Source organism: Tupaia chinensis, unplaced genomic scaffold, assembly GCF_000334495.1.
Source record: "Tupaia chinensis unplaced genomic scaffold, TupChi_1.0 Scaffold000465_1, whole genome shotgun sequence".
Classification (NCBI taxonomy): Eukaryota; Metazoa; Chordata; class Mammalia; order Scandentia; family Tupaiidae; genus Tupaia; species Tupaia belangeri.
In genome coordinates this window covers 604,897-628,713 of record NW_006159974.1, presented here as the reverse complement: position 1 = coordinate 628,713, position 23,817 = coordinate 604,897, and the positions used below count along the sequence as shown (strand labels likewise).

At 49.1% G+C, this 23,817-nt stretch overlaps 1 protein-coding gene across 6 annotated transcripts in view; it reads right to left on the bottom strand.

The window, feature by feature from the left end:
- Positions 1-23,817, bottom strand: part of DTX2 (deltex E3 ubiquitin ligase 2) — a 42,802-nt gene that overhangs the window by 11,688 nt on the left and 7,297 nt on the right. For 5 of the 6 annotated variants that reach the window (XM_006155644.3, XM_014590592.2, XM_006155646.3 and 2 more), the window contains 3 exons: positions 15,288-15,644; positions 11,875-12,508; positions 4,299-4,399 (listed from right to left, as the gene is read on the bottom strand). In XM_006155644.3, the coding sequence (XP_006155706.1) occupies positions 4,299-4,399; positions 11,875-12,508; positions 15,288-15,644 (1,092 nt within the window). Of the gene's footprint in view, positions 1-4,298; positions 4,400-11,874; positions 12,509-15,287; positions 15,645-16,320; positions 16,425-23,817 lie in introns of those variants that run through there. The other variant, XM_027774654.1, reaches the window with a different exon arrangement.

Sequence of the window (23,817 nt, the reverse complement as noted above, 5' to 3'; positions counted from 1 at the left end):
CTGAAATAAACATGAAAATGTGCACCCAGCTCCAGGCCTGCTCTGAGCCAAGGTGAGAAGGGATATCAAGGACAAGCCTGGTTGCAGCCTGGACAGTGTCCTCAGCCATGAGAACAGAGGAAATAGAGCAAGTGCTGCTTGGTCCTCAGGGCACCCCCGAGAACATGCAGAGGTGGTTAAGACATCTGTACCATGGCTTTGCAGATCGGTCCCAGGCCCCGTCAGCACTGCCTCAAAGGCTTGCGAAGGCCCGGAGACCAGAGCCAAAGGAGCAGGGCCGCATGGAGGCCTGGCACGTGTACTCAGAGCTCTCCAACACCACCACACAGGCGCACAGACACACAATAAGTCTGACTCACCTAAGGCACCCATGTCACGAGGTCACTTACACGGGGATGGAACTTTCTTGTCAGTACAACTTTGCTCCCTCTTTTTTCCTGGCCCCGGCAGAGGGCTGATGATTGAGCAGCCAATGTAGGCTCCAGAGGGCCTGCTGGGCAGGTCTCCTGTCTGGGGCTTCCCCTGCCCACCAGCCCCCCACTCTCCCTATCCATCTGCTACCATCCCTCTGGCTCTTCCTTCCAGAAGCTCCCAGGGCCTGTTCCTAGAGTCCCACCCACAGTCTGTAAACTCACACATTCCCATGGGGGACAAACAGCACCCCCTTCCACCCCAGACTGCTCCTCTAGGATGCACACCCAAACTCCCAATGCCTCTGGGCAAGCTCCACTTGTCTGTACCCAGCCTCTGCCCCTCCCAGCACTCCCAGCAGACTCAGGAGCACTAGAGAACGACAGAGAGGAGCTGGATTCTGAGGTCTAAATGCCAGGGACTAAGTCCCAAAGATGAGTTGCAGTTCTGCTGAGGGCTGGCTAGTGGAGAATTTTGAAATTTTCTGAGCTGAAGTTTCCTCAAATGTAAAAGGGGAATAAAAGCCCCTAAGGGGTCAGACAATGGCATAGCAGTAGTGCAACAGGACCCACGTGGGAGTGTCCCAGGACCTCCCTCTACACGCCAGGAGGGTACACACACATGCCGGTAATCCAAACTGAGAGTGGACCATGGTTTGGGGACCCTGCTGAAGGTGCCTGCCTCTCTGTCTGAGGATATAAATAAGCTTAAAAAAGAAAAAAAAAATCTATTAAAAAAAGTCCCTACCTCACAGAGTTATTTAGGGATGAAAGGCGCTAACACATATGCAAAGCCCCTAGCTAGTCCTCATTCATCATTACTATGATGGTACCATGAGGTCAGGCTCTGCAGGGCCTCCTTGTCTCCAGGCCCATCTGTCTCCTCTAAGTCACCCTGTGCTGTTTCAGCAACTCACCTAAAACTCAAACTGGTTATCTGACTCCCCTGTGTCAGCTTGTAAGCAACAGAGGTTCACTATACTGTTCTGTCTTCTTTTTTATATACATGTCCTAATAGTTCAAAAATAACCTTGGACCTCTGACACCTGCTAAAGGACTTCTAAAAACAGTTCCTAGATGTATGGATAACAGAAGACCCAGCTGGACGCGAAGCTGCTCGTTCCTACATAGGACTGTAGCTGCGGCCACAACAGTTCTATGAATTCCCCAGAGGCCCTTTTTAGGAAAATGCCTCAAGTATTTCAGGACAGAAAAGAGACTTTTTAGAACTTGATTCGATACAAAAATTAAAAAGAATGTAAATGGCATACCCCAGGGCACCTACCATTGTCAGGCCCGACTCTCCCAGACAGCAAAAGTAGGGGGCTCCCCGGGCTCATTTTGGGGATCCACCATCACTGAAAACAGGTAGTTTCCCCAGAGACTCCTCTGGGTCCCCTAAGGACTGAGAGGGTAACAAAGCCCCCACCCGCAATATACCCCACTTCACCCTAATCAAGTCCTGTGGGCATAGACTGTTCTAGAACCAAGAGTAGGTGCCTACCTGCAAGTGCTTGCTGGACCCTGCTGGGCTTTGGCATCTGCACGGGCACAGTGGCAGGGATGCTCCCAGGGCTGCTCGAGGGACCGCTGGGGAGGGAGGCACTTGGGGAGAAAAGAGAACAGAGCTTAGTGCGCAGTGCGGCAGAAACAAAGCGAGAGAAACTCCAGGCTAGAAGCAACTGGTGCTGCCGGGGCTTCACTCGCCACTCCCCATAGCTGCCTGTGTGTGAAGGGGCCTTCTGTTTTTTTCTTTTTATAAATGAAACCTCCTGATAAAGGGTATTCAGAAAGAGGAGCAAGGAACTTCCAATCTTATCTTCTCAGACCCAGACTAGAGGATCTGAGTATTGGAAGTGTTTAGCCCAGAGTTGTAACTGCTTACCAAGACAACATGCACGAGGGGCTGCCTGCCAGCCCTTACTCTGTAAAATCAAGAGGGGAATGCTGGACTCTAAGTCAGACTCCAGGGAGGGGAGAAGAGTAGGACAGGGGATAGGACAGCTCTTCTGGTTTTCCCATAGTCACAGAAAGGAAAAGATAGATGATGCTAGGCGATGAGTCTCATCGTTTTTTCATAAGGAATCAAGCATAAAGCTTTAAGTTGTTAAAACACATGTTTCTGAGGAATTCAAAGATTCTGAAAACAATCCTGAAAGAAGAGCTTAAGGGACCAGCAGCTGGCGTAATGGCTATGTCGCTGGACTCCCATGTAGTCAATTGCGGTTCGAGTCCCAGACTCGGTGGCTTAAACGCCGGGAACGTGTGCATGCGTGCCCAAGATCCCAAGAGAAGAATGGAGGAGAAGGGACTGTGGCATGGCTATCCCCCCAGGGGATGATATCTCGCTCTCTGTCTTTCTTTCAGGCGAGCACACGTGCCCTATAGCAAAAACCTCTCAAAAAAAAAAAGAAAAAAGAAAAAGAAAGAAAGAAGAGCTCAAAACTGGCCCAGCCACAGTGGCATGGTCTGTGCCGGACTGTGGGGCTGGAAGCCACAGGTTGGAGGACCCTGTCAAGAATGCTTCTCTCTCACACACACATATATACACACTATCATGACTAAAACAAATAAAATCTAAAAAAAAATATGTAGAAAGACCAATGCCAGCTTAAAAATTTTTTTAAATGGAAGCAAGCCAATGGTATGGTGAAGGAAGCTGGATCCCACATGGCTGACTGCGATTTGAGTTCCAGACCAGACAGCCTGGAAAAACAAGCCTGGTATGTGTAACACACCAGGTGCGTGTGTGTTTGCATGACCAAAACCCCGAGAGAATGGAGAAGGGGCTGGTGTGGCCATTCTCCTTGGAGGGGTGCTTTCTCACTTTCTCCGGTTCTTCCCCCCGGTGAGTACACGTTAAAAAAAAAAAATACAAACAAAAACACTTTTAAAAGGTTGGGGGGCCAGCAGGTGGCATGGTGGTTAAGGCACTGGACTCCCACATGGCCAACTGCAGTTCGAGTCCTGGACTTGGTGGCTTGCTTTCTCACTTTCTCTCCCTCCCTCCCTCTCTCTCCCTCCCTCTTTCTCTCTCTCTGGTGAACACACATGTCCTATAGCAAAAAAATAATAATAATAAATAATTTTGTTTAAAAAAGAAAACTGGTAGAAATTTTTAAAGTCTTTAGTTGCGGCTAGCTGCCAGTGGTGCAGTGGGTGGGGGCGGTGTGCAAAGCCCCTAGCTAGTCCTCATTCATCATTACTATGATGGTACCATGAGGTCAGGCTCTGCAGGGCCTCCTTGTCTCCAGGCCCATCTGTCTCCTCTAAGTCACCCTGTGCTGTTTCAGCAACTCACCTAAAACTCAAACTGGTTATCTGACTCCCCTGTGTCAGCTTGTAAGCAACAGAGGTTCACTATACTGTTCTGTCTTCTTTTTTATATACATGTCCTAATAGTTCAAAAATAACCTTGGACCTCTGACACCTGCTAAAGGACTTCTAAAAACAGTTCCTAGATGTATGGATAACAGAAGACCCAGCTGGACGCGAAGCTGCTCGTTCCTACATAGGACTGTAGCTGCGGCCACAACAGTTCTATGAATTCCCCAGAGGCCCTTTTTAGGAAAATGCCTCAAGTATTTCAGGACAGAAAAGAGACTTTTTAGAACTTGATTCGATACAAAAATTAAAAAGAATGTAAATGGCATACCCCAGGGCACCTACCATTGTCAGGCCCGACTCTCCCAGACAGCAAAAGTAGGGGGCTCCCCGGGCTCATTTTGGGGATCCACCATCACTGAAAACAGGTAGTTTCCCCAGAGACTCCTCTGGGTCCCCTAAGGACTGAGAGGGTAACAAAGCCCCCACCCGCAATATACCCCACTTCACCCTAATCAAGTCCTGTGGGCATAGACTGTTCTAGAACCAAGAGTAGGTGCCTACCTGCAAGTGCTTGCTGGACCCTGCTGGGCTTTGGCATCTGCACGGGCACAGTGGCAGGGATGCTCCCAGGGCTGCTCGAGGGACCGCTGGGGAGGGAGGCACTTGGGGAGAAAAGAGAACAGAGCTTAGTGCGCAGTGCGGCAGAAACAAAGCGAGAGAAACTCCAGGCTAGAAGCAACTGGTGCTGCCGGGGCTTCACTCGCCACTCCCCATAGCTGCCTGTGTGTGAAGGGGCCTTCTGTTTTTTTCTTTTTATAAATGAAACCTCCTGATAAAGGGTATTCAGAAAGAGGAGCAAGGAACTTCCAATCTTATCTTCTCAGACCCAGACTAGAGGATCTGAGTATTGGAAGTGTTTAGCCCAGAGTTGTAACTGCTTACCAAGACAACATGCACGAGGGGCTGCCTGCCAGCCCTTACTCTGTAAAATCAAGAGGGGAATGCTGGACTCTAAGTCAGACTCCAGGGAGGGGAGAAGAGTCGGACAGGGGATAGGACAGCTCTTCTGGTTTTGCCATCGTCACAAAGATAGATGATGCTAGGCGATGAGTCTCATCGTTTTTTCATAAGGAATCAAGCATAAAGCTTTAAGTTGTTAAAACACATGTTTCTGAGGAATTCAAAGATTCTGAAAACAATCCTGAAAGAAGAGCTTAAGGGACCAGCAGCTGGCGTAATGGCTATGTCGCTGGACTCCCATGTAGTCAATTGCGGTTCGAGTCCCAGACTCGGTGGCTTAAACGCCGGGAACGTGTGCATGCGTGCCCAAGATCCCAAGAGAAGAATGGAGGAGAAGGGACTGTGGCATGGCTATCCCCCCAGGGGATGATATCTCGCTCTCTGTCTTTCTTTCAGGCGAGCACACGTGCCCTATAGCAAAAACCTCTCAAAAAAAAAAAGAAAAAAGAAAAAGAAAGAAAGAAGAGCTCAAAACTGGCCCAGCCACAGTGGCATGGTCTGTGCCGGACTGTGGGGCTGGAAGCCACATGTTTGACCACGGTCCCCTGCTCTGAATGCCTAAGATCTCAATGAGCTGGTGAGCTAGAAGGGGACCATGGTGACTGGACCCTGTCAAGAATGCTTCTCTCTCACACACACATATATACACACTATCATGACTAAAACAAATAAAATCTTAAAAAAAATATGTAGAAAGACCAATGCCAGCTTAAAAATTTTTTTAAATGGAAGCAAGCCAATGGTATGGTGAAGGAAGCTGGATCCCACATGGCTGACTGCGATTTGAGTTCCAGACCAGACAGCCTGGAAAAACAAGCCTGGTATGTGTAACACACCAGGTGCGTGTGTGTTTGCATGACCAAAACCCCGAGAGAATGGAGAAGGGGCTGGTGTGGCCATTCTCCTTGGAGGGGTGCTTTCTCACTTTCTCCGGTTCTTCCCCCCGGTGAGTACACGTTAAAAAAAAAAAATACAAACAAAAACACTTTTAAAAGGTTGGGGGGCCAGCAGGTGGCATGGTGGTTAAGGCACTGGACTCCCACATGGCCAACTGCAGTTCGAGTCCTGGACTTGGTGGCTTGCTTTCTCACTTTCTCTCCCTCCCTCCCTCTCTCTCCCTCCCTCTTTCTCTCTCTCTGGTGAACACACATGTCCTATAGCAAAAAAATAATAATAATAAATAATTTTGTTTAAAAAAGAAAACTGGTAGAAATTTTTAAAGTCTTTAGTTGCGGCTAGCTGCCAGTGGTGCAGTGGTTGGGGCAGTTGGAGCCCACACTGCCAACTATAGTTTGAGTCTGGGACCAGGGGCTGGAAAATCATGCAGTGGGTGGGTGGAGGGGGTCAGCAGGTGATGTGGTGATTAAGGGTATTGGACTCCCGCATGGCTGACTGCCGTTCAAGTCCCAAATCCAGTGGCTTGCTTTTCTTCTCTTTCTCTCACTCTGTTCCCCTCTGGTCAAATTTAAATAAATAAAGAAAGAAAGAAAGAAAGAAAGAAAGTTAAATAAAATAATTCTTAAAAAAATAAAAAAAGAAAGAAAAGAAAAACATTCCGGCATATGTGTGTGATTGTGTGTGTGTGTACCTAAAATCCCAAGAAGACAATGGAGGAGAAAGGACTATGGTGTGGCCATCCCCCCTGGGCAAGATTTCTCACTTTCTTTCTTTCTCTCTCTCTCTCTCTCTCTCGCTCTCTCTCTCTCTGTTCCTCTCTCGCAAACACACACCCTATCGCAAAACTAAAAATAATAATAAAAAGGCTTCAATGAATAGCACCAGTGGCTTCCATCTTTTGGCTAAAATCAAGTGTAATTAATAGTATTACACCAGTGGTAATTTTCTGGTTCTAAAAACTACATCGTGATTATGGAAGAAGTTACTATTAAAAATCATCAGGTGAAGGAGATATGGAAACTCTGTTTTGCAGCTTTTCTGTAAATGTAATATTAATACAAAATAAAAGTTTCTTGTAATGAGGGTTTTGCTTCCCACAATGACTAGGTTCAATTCACTCATTCGGTTTTCAGTCATCACATTTTAAAAAATTTATTTGTCATTAATATTATTATTATTTTTAAATTTGACCAGAGAGAGAGAAAGGGAAAGTGAGAAAGCAAGCTGCCAAGTCCCAGATTCAAACCACAGTCAGCCATTTGGAAGTCCAATGCCTTAACCACTAGGCCACTGCTGGCCCCTGTATATTTGTTTTAAACGGTAACAAATGCATGCCTTTATGGTTTGGGAGTGAGCCTGCATTAAGAACAGTTGACTGAGAAGGTGTAAGATCCTGCTAGCTCCTCCTCCTTTTAGTTCCTGGGCCCTCCCACTCACCCCTTCCCCTTTCAGATGATGAAATAGTAAGACTGTAAAACCTTCCCACAATATCCCTACACTGGAGCATCTCAGGACAGGGCCTGCACCCATTCATTTCGTTCCACAGGCCCCAGGCCAGACCAAGAGCAGGCCCTCGGAAAATGAGGGCCGACTCCAGGCCGGCCACTGTCTGCTGACAGCTCCTCCTCCCTCTTCCAGGGGCTAAACCAGATCCTTCCTAACCACCAGTCTCAGGTCAGAGCCTACTATGGAGGCTAGGAGCTGGCTGGTTCTGCTCTAATCTAGAAGACCTCCCCGAAGACAGAGCCGAAGCTGCCAGGGTCTGAAAGTAGCTGCTCCCAACTTTTGTTTGTGCAAAGGAAGAAGTTACTTCATTCGACTTTCTAGATTATTCTTCCCAAATAAGATAACCTATGAGGCCGTGCAACACAAAGAGCAGTTTTTTTCCCTCTTCACTGACCCAACCCAAAACTTTTGCAATGTGGCCATCCCCCTCCCCCGCCCTGGGGGGGGGGCAGCGGTGATTTCTCACTTTCTGTCTCTGTCTCTCTGGAAAGCGCACACACCCTATAGCAAAAATCCATCTCAAAAAACAAACTCACATCAAGCATGTGTGCATGCTTGCCCAAAATCCCGAGAGGAGAATGGAGAAGGGATTGTGACATGGCCATCCCCCCAGGGGGGCAATTTCTCACTTTCTGTCTCTGTCTCTCTGGAAAGTGTACACGCCCTATGAGCAAAAATCTGTTTAAAAAAAAAAAAAAAACCCTCACATCTGGCATATGTACATGCATGCCCAAAATCCCGAGAGGGGAGTGGAGAGGAAGTTAACTGCAGTGGTTCTCACTTTCTGTCTCCCTGTCTCTCTGGTGAGTGCACGTACCCTTTAGCAAAAAACTCTTTAAAAAAAAAAAGAAAGAAAGATAGGTCATCTCTGGTCACCTACGCAATTCTGAGGTTCTATGAGTGAAGGTAGTAAAGACACCACCAGTTCAGGTCTCTCAGGCCAACTCTTTGGGAAGCCCAGGCCTTCAGCCCTTAACAAGGAGTGCAGAAAATCGAAGCGTGGCTCTGCAGCTCAGTGCAGTGGCTAAGTATCTCTGGCCCAAGGCAGGTCCAGGCCCACATTTCCCCACAGAGAAGGAGCCCATCTCCAGGAGCTTCCAAATGGAGACTGGAAGATGAGACATGAGGACCACGTCTTCGGTTCGGATCGATTTTATAGTCCCAAGCAAGGGGCAAAGGTGAGACTGGTGAGTCAGGAAATCTCAAGCCCCTCTCCACTCCCTACACTCTAGGATGTGGGCTGGCAGCCGGCATCCAGCTGGCAAACTCTGACAGCATGTGTAGCACCAGGAGCACAGATGTAAGGCTAGAACCTTTCTTCCAGAACCTGTTTCCACTGGACACGACCAGTCCTCTTTCTGGACTTCAATTGCTCTATCTATAAGGTGAGGATAATTTCAAAAGGCCCCCAGAATGATAGTGAGGCTCAATCTAAAGCCCAAAACAAACGTCCACTGTTACCCAGGTCTCAGAAGAGCAGAGGGAGGTCGAACCAAGGCCTAAGGGTAGCCAGGCACCTTCCTCTAGGACCTTAAACTACATCCTGAAAACCATAGCAATATTTTAACAAAAGGAAGCTTCAGAAACTGACCAGTTCAACTACTTAATCTCAAAAGAGGAAAAGAAAAACAGGGAAAGGGAACGGAGCTGACCAGAGGGCCTACAGCAAGACAGGAGCAAGGCTCTGCTTGGACCCCATGATTCCAATCACCCTAGCCAAAACACAGCCAGGCCAACAGCAGAAGGAAGTAGGGCCCTTCGGAGGAAGAATGGCACGGATGAAAACCAATGAGGACAGCCATCTTTCAGGGCCATGTGGCACAGGGGCAAAGCTTCACCGTACACTGATGGGCAACAGACTGCTGGTCCTAATCACTACCCCATGTCATCAAAACACCAGGCGAAGAGTCACACCCTCTCTTAAGGACAAGAGAGTGTATGACACATTTTGGAATGTTTTGCATCCAGTATCATTAAAACACAAGTTTTGGTGCTTAAAGGGATAAACTTCAGCTACCAGGAAGCTGACATAAACCCAGCAGCGGCTCAGTCAACAAAGACACACCTTCATTACTACCTATTCCCGGGAGGCAGAGCCAATGGCTTACCCATATTGAGCAAGAAGCTACTTAAAACCCCATGCATTCCAAAAACAAAATGAAAAAAACACATGGGTTCTACAAAAGTTTTTGGTTTCACTTGCTCAACTGCTATTTCCAATGGCTTCCAGTAGATAGAGTTGGTTCCAGGCCTGCCCAGGCCACGGTGCTGTCTTCAGACCTATACTGCCTGCTCTGCCACCTCCTCCCACAGACACGGAAACTTTCACCTAATGCTGTTGATGTGCACTTGGCTTTGAGAACTTGACCGCAGCCCCTAGGGAGACCAAGGTGCCAAGTGTTTTTGATTCTCTCAGCACCTGCTGGGTTAAGAAGTCAAGTATTCATTAAGCCCCTCCGGCTTTACAACCTGTGTGAGGAGGGCTAACAGGACCATACTACAAATGAGGCATGGGGAAACCACGGATAGGCCCAGACAAGTGCATTACACCCCTCCCAGCTTCAGAAAAGCCGGAGGAAATAGGGATAGACACCTACTCCAGAAGGCAGGCCCCTTTGAGGCTGTTTCAACTAACAAAGCCGGCTGGCCTGGTTCCCTTCTGGCTCACACAGCAAGCAGCAACAAGCAGGGCCCAACACCAGAGGCAAGACTGGCTGGCCCAGCCACCTATCCTCTGCAACGTGCCTGGTGCAGGGCCACATCAGCAGTATCTTCAGGCCCTCAGGCAAAGGAGGGGTACCCCAAACAAATATTGTGGGGAAGTGAGGCAAGATGGTTTAGGGGAGACCAATGAGAGTCCCGTACCACAAGAAAAGGGACAAATCCCCATTAGGGCATCTGACTCAATCCCAGAATCCTATCTCTAGCACGATCTAAGAATGTACCTCGAAATAATGCGTAAGTGCTTAAGAAGCCCCAGGTGGCTAAGTGACATAGAACCGACAAAAGCCCAGGACTCCCAATAACCATCTGGGCTGCATACAGAGCACTCCGTAAGGGAGTAACCCATGTACTGAGGATGGGAGGCAGGGGAAGAACCTCCCAGAACCCCTACTTGCTATATCTGCAAAAGCTCAGAGGGCCCAAATGATACCTCACCGTACTCCCTATCTCCAGAAAGATTCCAGACCCAAAGGTCCTACCAGAAAACACCCAAGGAAATCCTGACCCACTCAAGGGTCATCACCTCCTCTGCCTACCGTCTTCCTCATCATCCCTATAGATGTCTCTGCAGTCCTCACCACTCTGCCCACCAGAGCACGTCAACAACTCCCAATGTGTCCCACAGATCACATTTGGGGCCTGGGTCTAATCCTAGGTTTGCCACTAGTTTGTCACCAACCTCATCAGCCTCAACGTTCTCATCTCTAAGTCAAGGATACTACCTACTTACCCACCAGCCACTAGGAGGACTAATGAAACCACTCCGGCAGCCTGCTCCATAGAACCTGGTACGTAATGCATCTTGCTGGAGTTGGCAGGGTCCTCTGTAATCTAGTCTGAAAAAGTACTAGGTCCAAGAAGCTACCAAGGAGGTCCCAGCCACCACATCAGGTGGTAAAGAAGGGAGGGACGGGATCAGGTGAGGTTGCACCCAATTGGCCACTACCAGTGCAAATCAACAAGATGCCCTTATCCCTGAGGAACGGGGAGGCCACAGGCCCACAGACTGTCACAATCACCCAGATCGTGGTCTCTCAGCAGCCCCATCCTGGCATCACTCAGAATTCTGAATCTCTCAGCCCCAGGTTCTCAATAATGAGGAGCCAGGATGCCCCTCATCAGTCAGCTCAGTTACCCCATGAGCCATGTTTGAGAGATTTTCTCACTTTAAAATGCCTGGGGAGCCGGCAGATGGCATAATGGTTAGAAAGTTGGACTCCCACCTAGTCAACGGTGGTTCAAGTCCTAGACCCAGCAGCTTAAACTCTCACTGGGCAAGTGTGCCCCAAATCTCTAGAAAATGGAGAAGGGACTGTGGTATGGTCATTCTCCCTGGAGGGCATTTCTCACTTTGTCTCTCCTCCTCTTTGGTGAGTGCAACACACCCTTATAGCAAAAATCTCCCTTTAAAAAAAATTAAAAAGCCACCTGGTCTGGATCAAGCCTATGACTTCATCAGCTTTCTCAAGGTTCCAAGAGCTCCACAAGACTCCCTGGGCTGCATGCAGCAGTATGGGAGCTATATCACCAATGCCACCTGTGGCCCCACCCCACCCACCACATACTTGACACTGGGTTCCCAGCCCTCCTTGGTATTTGACTGTAGGCAAGGAGTGAGAGCTATAGCTTCTGTCTCTGCCATCCTGCACCTGGCACACAGCAGCAATCAACACACTCAGATACAGCCTGGCCATGCAGTGCTCAGGCACACGGCCTGGAGCTCTGCTACACAGCACCTGAGTGAGTAAAAAGGACTGGCAATTTCAAGCCATGTGGTGACTACCAGGACTAGAGGCAATGGATGGCCACAGCACCTCAGCACCCACGTGGCATATGCACATGGGACAGCAAAACAGGAAAAACCAAGGGGGTAGGTGCCGCCAAGCTTGCAGGCATTTAGGTGAGTCTTCCCAGCTAAGTAAAAGCAGAAACCTCGCCATGCTGACAGGACCCCCAGGGCTGACACAATGACCAGCAGAACAGAAGATACCTGGTTCCACTGGAAGTGGACGGTCCTGGAGGCAGAAGCTGAGGTCCCAAGTGGGAGAGGCTGGAGCGGTAGAGATGCTGGTTCCCCAGAGTGGTAGGTGCCCCGCCCCAGGGGTTGGTGCTATTCAGTCTAGGCGCCGACCTAGCCCCAGACAGCGAGGGCTTGTTGTATGGGGCAAAGGCCTGGTGGGTCCCAAAGACAATGGTCCTGTGGGGGGGCTGGGGGATAGGGTATGCGGGTAGGTTGGTCATGGAGTGGCGGTAGCGGCCTGACACTGGGCCAGTCCCGCTGCCACTGAGGCACTGGTGGCAAGAGCAGGCGACTCCTGTGTGGCCTGGTGGAGCAATGACAGTGGTCACCGGGTAAGGAGGCCCTGCTTGGCGCCGCACGCTACGGCAGAAGCTGGAAGTCTTGTTGGTTTGCGTGTGGGTGGCATAGTTGACGGTGTAGTTATACCCCAGCGGGGCCAAGTCCACGAGCTGGTTTCCCCTGGCCACCTGCTGCTCCAGATAGTCACAGATGCTGGCTTCATAGGCAGTCCAGGAGCCATCATCACTCAGCCACTCCCAGATGATGCCCCGGCCCGGGGCTGAATGCTGGGGGAACAGGTGCCTCCGCACAGCCCGCATGGTGCCTGTTTTAAATGGAGCATGGCACATAAATGGTTACTCTGTTAGACTCCTCCAGAATGCAAAGAATTAAACATTTTTCTTCAATAATCAAAATAAATGAGTGATCACCATAGGTATGTGGTCATGTTGCTACGTGATCTAGTTTCCAGTTTTTGGGGGGGAGGTAAAGTGTAGACACTCTAAGAAACCAGGGCCCAAAAGAATCAAGTGGAAGAGGGGACTCAATGCTCCTTGGCAGGAGGATATTGAAAGCATAAGTCACGGTCCAGACTTAAGGATGCTTTTCAAAATATTTCTAATGATAAAACCTACCCATCTTTGCTTCAAAAAATTGAACAGACAATGGTTCACTGGTAAAATGCAATGTTCTGTGAGGCTGACCCACATGGGAAGGCTCTAGGTTCTTGTCCAGACACCTCCCTCAGTATCATCTCTGTCTCTCTTGCTCATGGAGGAAATAAACTTTTTAAAAAAATATTTATTTGTTCTTAATTTGCTACGGGGCATGTGCACTCAGCAGAGAGAGAGAGGGGAAAAGTGAGAGAGCAAGCCGCCAGGACCAGGACTTGAACCATAGTTGGCCATGTAAGAGTCTAGCACCTTAACTATCATGCCACCCACTGGCCCTGGAAATAAACTTTTAAAAAATATTTTTTACCTTGGGGAACCAGCAGTTAACATAATGGCTATGTCGCTGGACTCCCACGTAGTTGACCGCGGTTCGAGTCCCGGACCCGGTGGCTTAAAACTCACGCCGGGCACACGTGCGTGCGTGCCCAAGATCCCGAGAGGAGAATGGAGGAGAAGGGATTGCGGCGTGACCATCCCCCCTGGGGGGTGATTTCTCACTTTCTGTCTCTGTCTCTCTCTGCCTGGCGAGTGAACGCGCCCTATAGCAAAAACCTCTCCAAAAATATATATATATATATTTTTTTACCTTAAAAAAATTATGATTAAAAAGTATTTTTTAAAAAAGGGAACTAGCAATTAGTGTAATGGCTATGTCGCTGGACTCCCACGCAGTCGATCGTGGTTTGCATCCCGGACCCAGTGGCTTAAAACTCACGCCGGGCGCGTGTGCGTACATGCCCAAGATCCCGAGAGGAGAAGGGATTGAGGCATGACCATCCCCCCTGGGGGGTGATTTCTCACTTTCTGTCTCTATGTCTCTCTCTCTCTGTCTGGAGAGCGCACACACCCTACAGCGAAAATTTCTCCGAAAAAAAGAAAAAGTATTTAAAAAAAAAAAAGACCCAAATTCAACCACTGAAAGGAAAGCATGCAATTTTTATTGCAATGCATTTCTTCCTATCCAGTCTTTCAGGCACAGGTATTTAAGAAACTGACAATCACACTGAAAACATTTCCTGCTATTTTCATGTATTATGCCACAAGCATTTCCTCTATCTCTAAAACTCTGGTGGGTCCCAAAGACAATGGTCCTGTGGGGGAGCTTTACTGTTACACAATTCTCTTACATGGATACACCATTCCCTCTGATTTTCAAATCCTAAAGTGGGGAAACACCCCATTATAAATAAATTAAATCTAAAGAATAAGAATAAAAAATAATAATAATAATAATAAAAAAAACAATGAGACCTACGCTTCCAACAGCACTTGTCAGAAGACAGATCACTGTGATTACCTTCTAATTGATCTTCAGCCCTCGGCCCCTGCTTCCATCATCAGGGAGATTTGGCCCCCAAATCAGAGGGGGCCACTCCTCTGCCCAATCCTCCTATGGCTACCCCTTTCAGAATAAAACCCAAAGGCCCTTCTAGACTGAAAAGCTCACACGACTTGCCCCTCCCTCCGTCCTGCCCTTCCAGCAGGTCTGCCTGTCCTTTCTCAGTGACCTGGCCACCTGAGCTCAATCTTCAAACAGACCTCTTGCAGCACTTGCCACGTCCACCCCTGCCTGGTGCTCACTGCTACCTGCCACAGCACACAGCTGCTATACTGGCTGTCCTGCTTGGTGTCTGTCTCAGTGGACTGAGCACAATACGAAGGCAGGGATTTTCATCTGCATCTGACTCACCGGGAGCCCTGGGTTTTACAGCCTAGGACACTGCTGACAGGAATCACTCAAGCCTTGGCACTAGTGGCATTCTGGGCCAAACTTTTGTTGCGGGTCCAGCCCTGGGTCCTACAGGATGTTTAGCATGTACCTACTAGGTGCCAGGAGCAAATCCTCCCGTCTTCCACTGACCACCTGGCCCTGACAACCAAAACTATCTCCAAAAATTGTCAAATGTCCCTTGGGGTAAAATCTGCCCCCTGAGAACAGCTGGATTAGAGGGAAGGGGATGGTTCAAGAGGAAGTCAGTGGCTCTGTTCTTAGTAATACTGACCAAAATACATTACAGAATGCAAAAAACAAAACATAAATGCCTAAGGGAGTGAGGTAGCCACCCACAACACACAGCTATGGAGCGGTAGAGCCAGAACTCACCGCCAGGCCTTCTTCATGACCATGGCACACTACCTCTGTGCTGCCTGTCTGCCAAAAAGAATCTCTGCAGGTTGAGAAGGCATTCTAGGTTTGGGAGAGGAGGGGAAGGGGACCGCGGGGACTACGAGGGACATTCTATCCTGTGTGTTCTCATACACACCCAACTGCATGAAAGCTGCTCTCACCCACAGCACCTGCTTCTCTACCACATGTATTTCAGGGGCAGAAATGAAGCTTGGGGAGCCACTTCTGGAACCCCAGCACCTAGCACAGCACCTGGCCCAAAGCGGTCGCTCAGACCTGTACTAGAGATAGACATGTCGTACCGGTGTCCTGGCGGAACTGGGTCCAGCTGGGAAGGTCGATGATATAAGGGGCCAGTGAGGGATCTGCCTGGCCCAAGGGGATGCTGTGGGCCAGGCTCCCTAGCCCGAAACGCTGGCCCTTCTGCTGGACAAACTGCTGTTCGATGTAGCTGCAGACAGTGGCACTGTAGGGGTGCCAGGTACCCAGCCCGTCCTGCCATTCCCACACAGCCACTGCCACAGGGCTGGTGTACACCTGTGCCAGGGAAGTGCCTGGGGCCATGGCCATCTTCCCCAGGACTCCCTCTGCTTTCTCAAATGGCTTCAGACCCCTCTGGGCAGGAGTCTCAGGTTCATTGCCCAGCGCCTCCAGCAGACCTGTGAACGGACAGACACAAGCAGTTACCAACACATACAGGAGCCCTGCCAGAGGCAGCCTCAATCCAGGGAAAGAAATTTAAAAACACCATGCTTTTCCATGGTCACTTCCCCCTCTAATGCCTCAAGGGCATCGGGTTTCAAAGTTCTGACCCAGTCTCTGCTCTAGCAGCCAGGAAGAACTTGACGTCATCCCGGCAGCCTCCCTGCCTCTGCAAGTGTTCAGCAAGATGCAGCAGAGGCGATCGGTAGTGCTGATCATTAGCCAGCCTCTGTCTTGTTTCCAATCATTTCTCTCTGACCCCATTACTTAGTCTATCCTATCATATCTTATATTTCTGTTTAAGAATTATTTTATTTTATTCATCATTATTATTAATTTGCTATAGAGCATATGCGCTCACCAGAGAGCGATAGAGAGAGAAAGAGAAAGCTGCTAGGTCCGGGATTTGAATCATGGGCGGCCATGTGGGAGTCCAGTGCCTTAATCACCATGCCACATGCTGGCCCCATGTTGTGTGTACTTTTATTTTTAAGTTTCTTTCTTTCATGAGAGAGAGGTAAGCACCTTCAAGAAGGTCACTCTGTGATCTTCCCCAGCCTCCCTAGCCAACCGAGATCACTGGCACACATGCACACCCGGCGTGGACAAGCCAACTCAGGAACTGAAACCCACCTTCCATATGCTTCCTGCACCGCAGTGCCGCACCACTGCACCTCACACCACATGTGTTACTGAGTGCCCCAAATCCTGTGGAAGACGACCACGGTGACCCCCACACCTGTGCAAGGAAAGCAGGTTTCCAAAGCAGATTTGTGTGTAAGATAATATACGCTAATGCTCGCTGTGCCACCGATGAGAAAACAAAGGACCAGGGGCTTAAGGACACCTAGGGGACAATGGCAGAACCGGGAGTCGATCACTGTTATTAATTTGCTATAGAGCATATGCGCTCACCAGAGAGCGATAGAGAGAGAAAGAGAAAGCTGCTAGGTCCGGGATTTGAATCATGGGCGGCCATGTGGGAGTCCAGTGCCTTAATCACCATGCCACATGCTGGCCCCATGTTGTGTGTACTTTTATTTTTAAGTTTCTTTCTTTCATGAGAGAGAGGTAAGCACCTTCAAGAAGGTCACTCTGTGATCTTCCCCAGCCTCCCTAGCCAACCGAGATCACTGGCACACATGCACACCCGGCGTGGACAAGCCAACTCAGGAACTGAAACCCACCTTCCATATGCTTCCTGCACCGCAGTGCCGCACCACTGCACCTCACACCACATGTGTTACTGAGTGCCCCAAATCCTGTGGAAGACGACCACGGTGACCCCCACACCTGTGCAAGGAAAGCAGGTTTCCAAAGCAGATTTGTGTGTAAGATAATATACGCTAATGCTCGCTGTGCCACCGATGAGAAAACAAAGGACCAGGGGCTTAAGGACACCTAGGGGACAATGGCAGAACCGGGAGTCGATCACTGACCACAAAGGAGGAACATCAAAATGCCCTTCTCTGGCCTCTCCAAGCCTTTGTGCACCCCACAGACCCTGCACCTGAGCCTTGCTGACCCACCATCAGAGCCAAGAGCTCTCCTCACGCCCCAGGCTCCCACCTAGCTCCTGAGATGTTCTTCTCGCAGTCATTCCCCCCACCCTCTTCCTGTGACCTCTCTGCGTCTTCAGGCTCAGCACATGTCACCCAGCAAGGTTTTTCCCGGCCACCTATCACAGCCCTCTGTACTTCTCCACAGCATCTGACAGAACTCTATGACAACGACCACAGACGCGGACAGACACGGATGAGCATGACGACACACTGCGCCTTTCTGGCTCACAGACAGCAGCAATGCAGAAAGCCTGCCGTGGTCACGGCTGGGCTGCTGGCACCCAGAAGAGGACCTGCTATTGGTCAGATCTGAACACAACAGACACGACGGTTGTGAAGCGCGACTCCACTGTGCTCCCACAGCCGTCTGAGCAAGAGGGCTACAAGCGCACTGTTTATCATGCAGGAGCCATCATGCAGGAGCCGCAGAGGACCAGGGGACATTGTTTAGTGACAAACACCCAACAGGTTTGCTCCTTTGAAGTCTAACAGGGGACAAAGTGCTAGTTCTGCTACTGTAGGGCAGGAAACAAAGGCTCAAAGAGGTGAAAGGACTTACAAGGTCATACAAATACCACTAAGAGGCAACACAGAGGATACACTCAGTTCAGTGTGGCTCTGAGGCCCCTTTTCTTAGAGGAAGGCTCAGCCTGAACTCTGCCTTGGACTCCACTAACAGGCCCTGCTCAGAGAGAGGCAAGGATGGAGAGGGAACCACGTTCCGAGCACTATACACCCTCAGTTGTTCCAGCATGCCCGCAGAAGACCCTGGGCTCACGGGGTCCCAGCTCATAAAACTGTTGATTCCCACGAAATTCCCCTTAAGTACCCACATCATTCTGTATCCCATCTGCAGATGTGGAAACTGAGACCCAAGTAGTTCCAGTAAGTTGCTCACAAGAACGTGGCCAGGGCTAAGGCCAGGACACCGAGCTTCCACTTCTATCCCTGAGACCACTGTTCACCATTCAAGTTTCTTTTTTTAAAGAACTGTTTACCTTTAACCACCATGCCACCTGCCGGCCCCCACCAACCAAGTTTCAGTGAGAAGGCCAAGACCACCTGCCCCAGATGGGAGGGAGCTCTGGATCTGCCATGCAAAATAAAAGGCATGGGTGTCAACATGCTGCGTACTTCCTGGTTCACCCTCACGCCAGTATGCTCGCTCCCCAAGCTGGCCTTCTCTCATTTGGAAAATGGAGATATCAACATTTATGCTAAGTGCTCTCATGGGGATGCAGACAGACAGGTAGGTAATAGTACCTGCCCAGCACTGGACATAGAGCAGATAGTCAACAAGTCTTGGCCTCCCTTCTTCCCGTCACCTCGCTCTCAGTGGCCAAGAGCAGTGCTGGTGCCCAGCACACAGCATGAGCACACAGGAGTCAGGTCAGGCCTGTGGTGACTAAACACACCTGTGGGTGCCAAGCCTGCCACTGAGCTGCCAACTCATCTGGCAAAAGCCCATCTCCTGCCCTGGAAGATTCAACATCGGGTGCCCTCAGGATGGCTGGCTGGTTTAGCTCAGTGCCTATAATTAGAAGTCTCCGTGACCACACGGAGGTACAGAGGCCTGGCTTCAGAATCAAGGACTCCTGAGGTGTCACTCATCTCAGCAGCTGGCGCTTCCCAGATCCTCAGCACACGGGTGTGTTCCAGCATGTCCACACATCCCCAGATGAACCAGCTCACAGAACTCTGCCAAACACTCTAAGTAATACTGGCAAAAACTGCAGCTAAAGCTTCACCTAAAGGCTGGCTGCCTCCACAGACCCCAGAACGACCATGGCCCAGTCCCCTGGTGACTTGAGATGAGGATGACATGCACAAAAGCACCTCAGGGCTTGACCAGTCACTGTCCCCACTCAGACAAAGCCTTCCCATCTTTGGTATCTTATCTCCAGTCACATCCGATCCTAGCAAGTCCCAGAACATTCCAAGCTACTTCCCACCTGTTGACTCTGGAGGTGCAGAAGTCCTGACTTCTCTTCCCTCCATACAAGTCCCCTTCCACTCAGGCCATCCTTCCACTCAGCCACGTCTCCCCTCTCCTGAGCCCTCTGACCCACTCTCTCACCAGAGAGGGCTGACTCCCCTTTCTTGTGGTCTTCTACACCTAGGCTGCTTATCTAAACCCAATTGCATTTACTGGTTTCTGTACCTGCCCCTGCAGAAAGAGGAACTCCCTGAAGGCAGAGCTAAGACTGACTCAAGATGGGCTGCCACTCCTCAAATGGCATATACCCAAGAGGGTCTCAACCACCAGAAGACAATGGAGAGGAGAACCTTCTGCTCCAGGGGCACGAGCCATGTTTGAGCCAATGCCCAGAAACGCCCACTGGCTTTGCGCTGGAACCCAGTAATTACGTACAATACGGCAGCAGGTCAGTGCAGCCATTCTGAGCAACGGCCTCTGCCATCACTGAGCTGTGGTTCAAAAACCTAATTTGTTTTAGCCCCTAATGATGGGGGCTATTTAGGATGTTCTTAATTATAAAAATTATCATTATTATAATTGACCATGGAAAAAGGCCTCAATCTGGAGGCAACCTAAACACCTTACGATAAGGGAATTATTTTTTTCCTTTAAAGATTTACTGATTTTTAATTTTATTTATTATCAGTATTCTTCAATTTTGACCAGAGAGAGACAGAGAAAGGGAGAGTGAGAAAGCAAGCTGCAAAGTCTGAGACTCCAACTGTGGTTAACCACATGGGAGTCCAGCGCCTCAGCCACCACACCACCTGCCAGCCCCACGATAAGGGAATTCTTAAACAAATTATGGAACGTCCTAATGATGGAACACAGATCAGTCTTTAAAAAGGGTGGGACCAGCAGTTAGCGTAATGGTTATGTCGCTGGACTCCCACATAGTCGACCGCGGTTCGAGTCCCAGACCCGGTGGTGTAAACTCACGCCGGGCGCGTGTGCGTGTGTGCCCAAGATCCCAAGAGGAGAATGGAGGAGAAGGGATTGCGGCGTGGCCATCCCCCCTGGGGGGTGATTTCCTGCTTTCTATCTCTCTGTCTCTCTCTGTCTGTCTGGCGAGCGCACGCGCCCTATAGCAAAAACCTCTCACAAAAAAAAAAAAAAAGGGTTATGAAAGGCTTAGGGACCTAAGACAATGCTCACCACCACTTAGATATACGTGATCTGGGGCCAGGCAGTGACGCAGCAGTAAAAGTAGACCCACATGGAAGGAACTGAGTTTGCATCCCACGAGCTCCCTGAGCACACTGGGGATGTGTGCTTGTGCCCACTCTCCTCCTTCGACACTCCCCCAGTCCCTCCTATCTGTTCCCATTTCTCACTTCCCCCTTCTCTCTGCTCTCTGGCGAACACACACACCCTATGACAAAAATCTAAAATAATTAATTAAAAAGGGATATTACTTTCTGTCTACCAAATTAGTAAAAATAACTTCAATACTCAGTGCTGCTGGGATGGATAAAATCTTTCTGGAAAATAAGTTGGTAATTTGTATCTAGAGGTTTAAAAATGTTTATACTTCCAGGGCCAGCAGGTGGCGTGGTAGTTAGGGCGCTGGACACTCACATGGCTGACCACGGTTTGAGTCCCAGACCTGGTAGCTCGCTTTCTCACTTTCCCTCTCTCTCTCTCGCTCTGTCTCTTTCTGGTCAAATTAAATAAATGAATAAATTTTTAAAAAACGTTTACACTTCCTTTGACCCAATAAACCTCTCACAGAAAAGTTTTTAAAAATTTTTTAAAGAATTATTTAGGGAATCAGCAGGTGGCTTGGTAGTTAAGGCACTGGACACTCCTACATGGCCGACCACAGTTCGAATCCCGGACCTGGTGGGTTGCTTTCTCACTTTCCCTTTCTCTTTCTCTCACACTCTGTGTCTCTCTCTGGTCAAATTAAAATAAATGAATGAATAAATAAAATTAAATAAATAATCCTTTAAAAAAAGAATTATTGGGACCAGCAGTTGGTGTAATGGCTATGCTGCTGGACTTCCATGTAATTGACCATGGTTCGAGTCTCGGACCCAGTGGCTTAAACTCACGCCAGGCGCGTATGCATACATTCCCAAGATTCCAAGAGGAGAATGGAAGAGAAGGGATTGTGGTGTAGCCATCTCCCGTCGGGGATGATTTCTCGCTTTCCGTCTCTCTGTCTCTTTCTGGCAAGCCCACACACCCTATAGCAAAAAAAAACAAAAAAAATCCTCTCCAAAAAAAAAAAAAAAGAATTATTTATTTTTTAATTCCATTTGTTGTTATTTTTTAATTTGACCAGAGAGAGACAGAGAGAAAGGAAAAGGGAGAAAGCAAGTAGCTAGATCCGAGACTTGAACTGTGGCCAACCATTAAACCACTAAAGGCCAATGCCTTTAACCACTATGCCACTATAGTGGTAGGCACCTCACAGAAAAATTCTGACATGCAGACATTTACCATAGCACTATTTCTACCATGTGAAAGGGAAGCACAAAGAAAACTCAAAAGAAACGTAATCAATGTTTTTGTTTGTTTGTTTGTTTTTTGAGAGGTTTTCGCTACAGGGCGCGTGCGCTCGCCACACAGAGAGAGCCAGAGAGACAGAAAGCGAGAAATCACCCCCCAGGGGGGATATGGCCAAGCCGCAATCCCTTCTCCTCCATTCTCCTCTCAGGATCTTGGGCACACACGCACACGCGCCCGGCGTGAGTTTAAGCCACCAGGTCCAGGACATGAACCGCGGTCGACTACGTGGGAATCCAGCGACATAGCCATTACGCTAACTACTGGTCCCAATGTAATCAATGTTAAACTACAAAAGGGCTTTCGTTACATGTCTGACCTTTCCACATTTCCTTTTTCTATTATTTATTTATCTTTCATTGTTTCTATTTTTTCTTTTCTTTAAGAGATTTTTGCTATAGGGCACGTGTACTTGCCAGAGAGACAGATGGAAAGCAAGAAATCACTCCCTGGGGGGATGGCCACACCACAATCCCTTCTCCTCCATTCTCCTCTTAGGATTTTTGGGCATGCATGCACACACGTGCCTGGCATGAGTTTAAGCACCAGGTCCATGACTGAACTGCAGTTGACAACATGGGAGTCTAGAGACATAACTATGCCAACTGCTGGTCCCATTATTATTATTTTATTTGTTATAGGGCATGTGCACTCACCAGAGAGAGAGAGAGAAAGTGAGAAGGCAAGCTGCCAGGTCCAGGACTCAAACTGTGGTAGGCCATGTCCACCTGCTGGCCCCGCACATTTTCTAAAGTTAACAATGTTATTACTTCTGTCAGACAAAATACTCTGAGCTGACCCACTGTACAGTAGTTAAGTGCTGTGCTCTGGGAGCTGGATTCCAAATGACCAACTACAGTTCAAACCCTAGCCATGGCAGTTTGAAAAACATGACAGGTGTTATATGCATACATGCCCAAAATCCTGACAGAAAAAGGAAGAAGAAAAAGGACTGCATGTGACCACAGCTTATAGGGGGTGCCTTATTTCTCTCTCTGGTAAGCACACATGCCCTCTGACAATAAAAAAGAAAGGGCCGGCAGGTGACGTGGTGGTTAAGGTGCTAGACTCCCACATGGCTGATCATGGTTCGAGTCCCAGACCTGGCGACTTGAAACTCACACCTGGTGCACGTGTGCCCAAAATCCCAAGAGGAGAAGGGATTGTGGCATGGCCATCCCCTCTGGCTTTCTGTCTCTCCAATAAGCACATGCTCTCTTTCTTTCTTTATTTTTTTTTTTTTTTTTTTTAAGGTTTTTGCCATAGGCCATGTATACTTGCTAGAGAGACAGACAGTGTTCCAAAAAACCTTTATGAGCAAAAACAACATTGGGCCAGATTTGCTCGACAGGTCAGTTTGTAGAAATTCATGCTACTGGCCACCCGAAATCTGTTACTGTGTTTACACTGTCCTTCAACTGAGAAATACTTCGCTGAACCCCATCTCCATCAGAAAGTTACGGCTCTGGTTAGCCTTGCCAACAATACACCCTGCCCTCAGACATGTCAGCCTTTGTCCAATACCTGAGGCTGAAACAGCATCCAACAGCACAGCAGGTAGCACACCATCAGGGCTCACCTCCAGAGCCCCCCATGCTTCCCAGAGCCACTAGGCACTGACCGTTCTAGGCATCAATTCAGCAGGCTCACACCAGCCGGTGGTGTGGTGGTTAAAGCCTCTGGATCCCACATGGCCAACTGCGCGGTTCAAGTTCTGGACTTGGCAGCGTGAAAAACACATTGGGTGCATGTGCATGCATGCCCAAAATCCCAAGAGGAGAACAGAGAAGGGACTGCTGCATGGCCTTTCCCCCTGGGAAGTGATAGCTCACTTTCCCCATCTCTCTCCCTCTGTTTATTATTATTATTATTATTATTTTTTGGAAAGGTTTTTTGCTATAGGGTGCGTGCACTCGCAAGACAGAGAGAGACAGAGAGACAGAAAGCGAGAAATCATCCCCCAGGGGGGATGGCCACGCTGCAATCCCTTCTCCTCCATTCTCCTCTCGGGATCTTGGGCATGCACGCACATGCGCCCGGCGTGAGTTTAAGCCACTGGGTCCGGGACACAAACCGCGG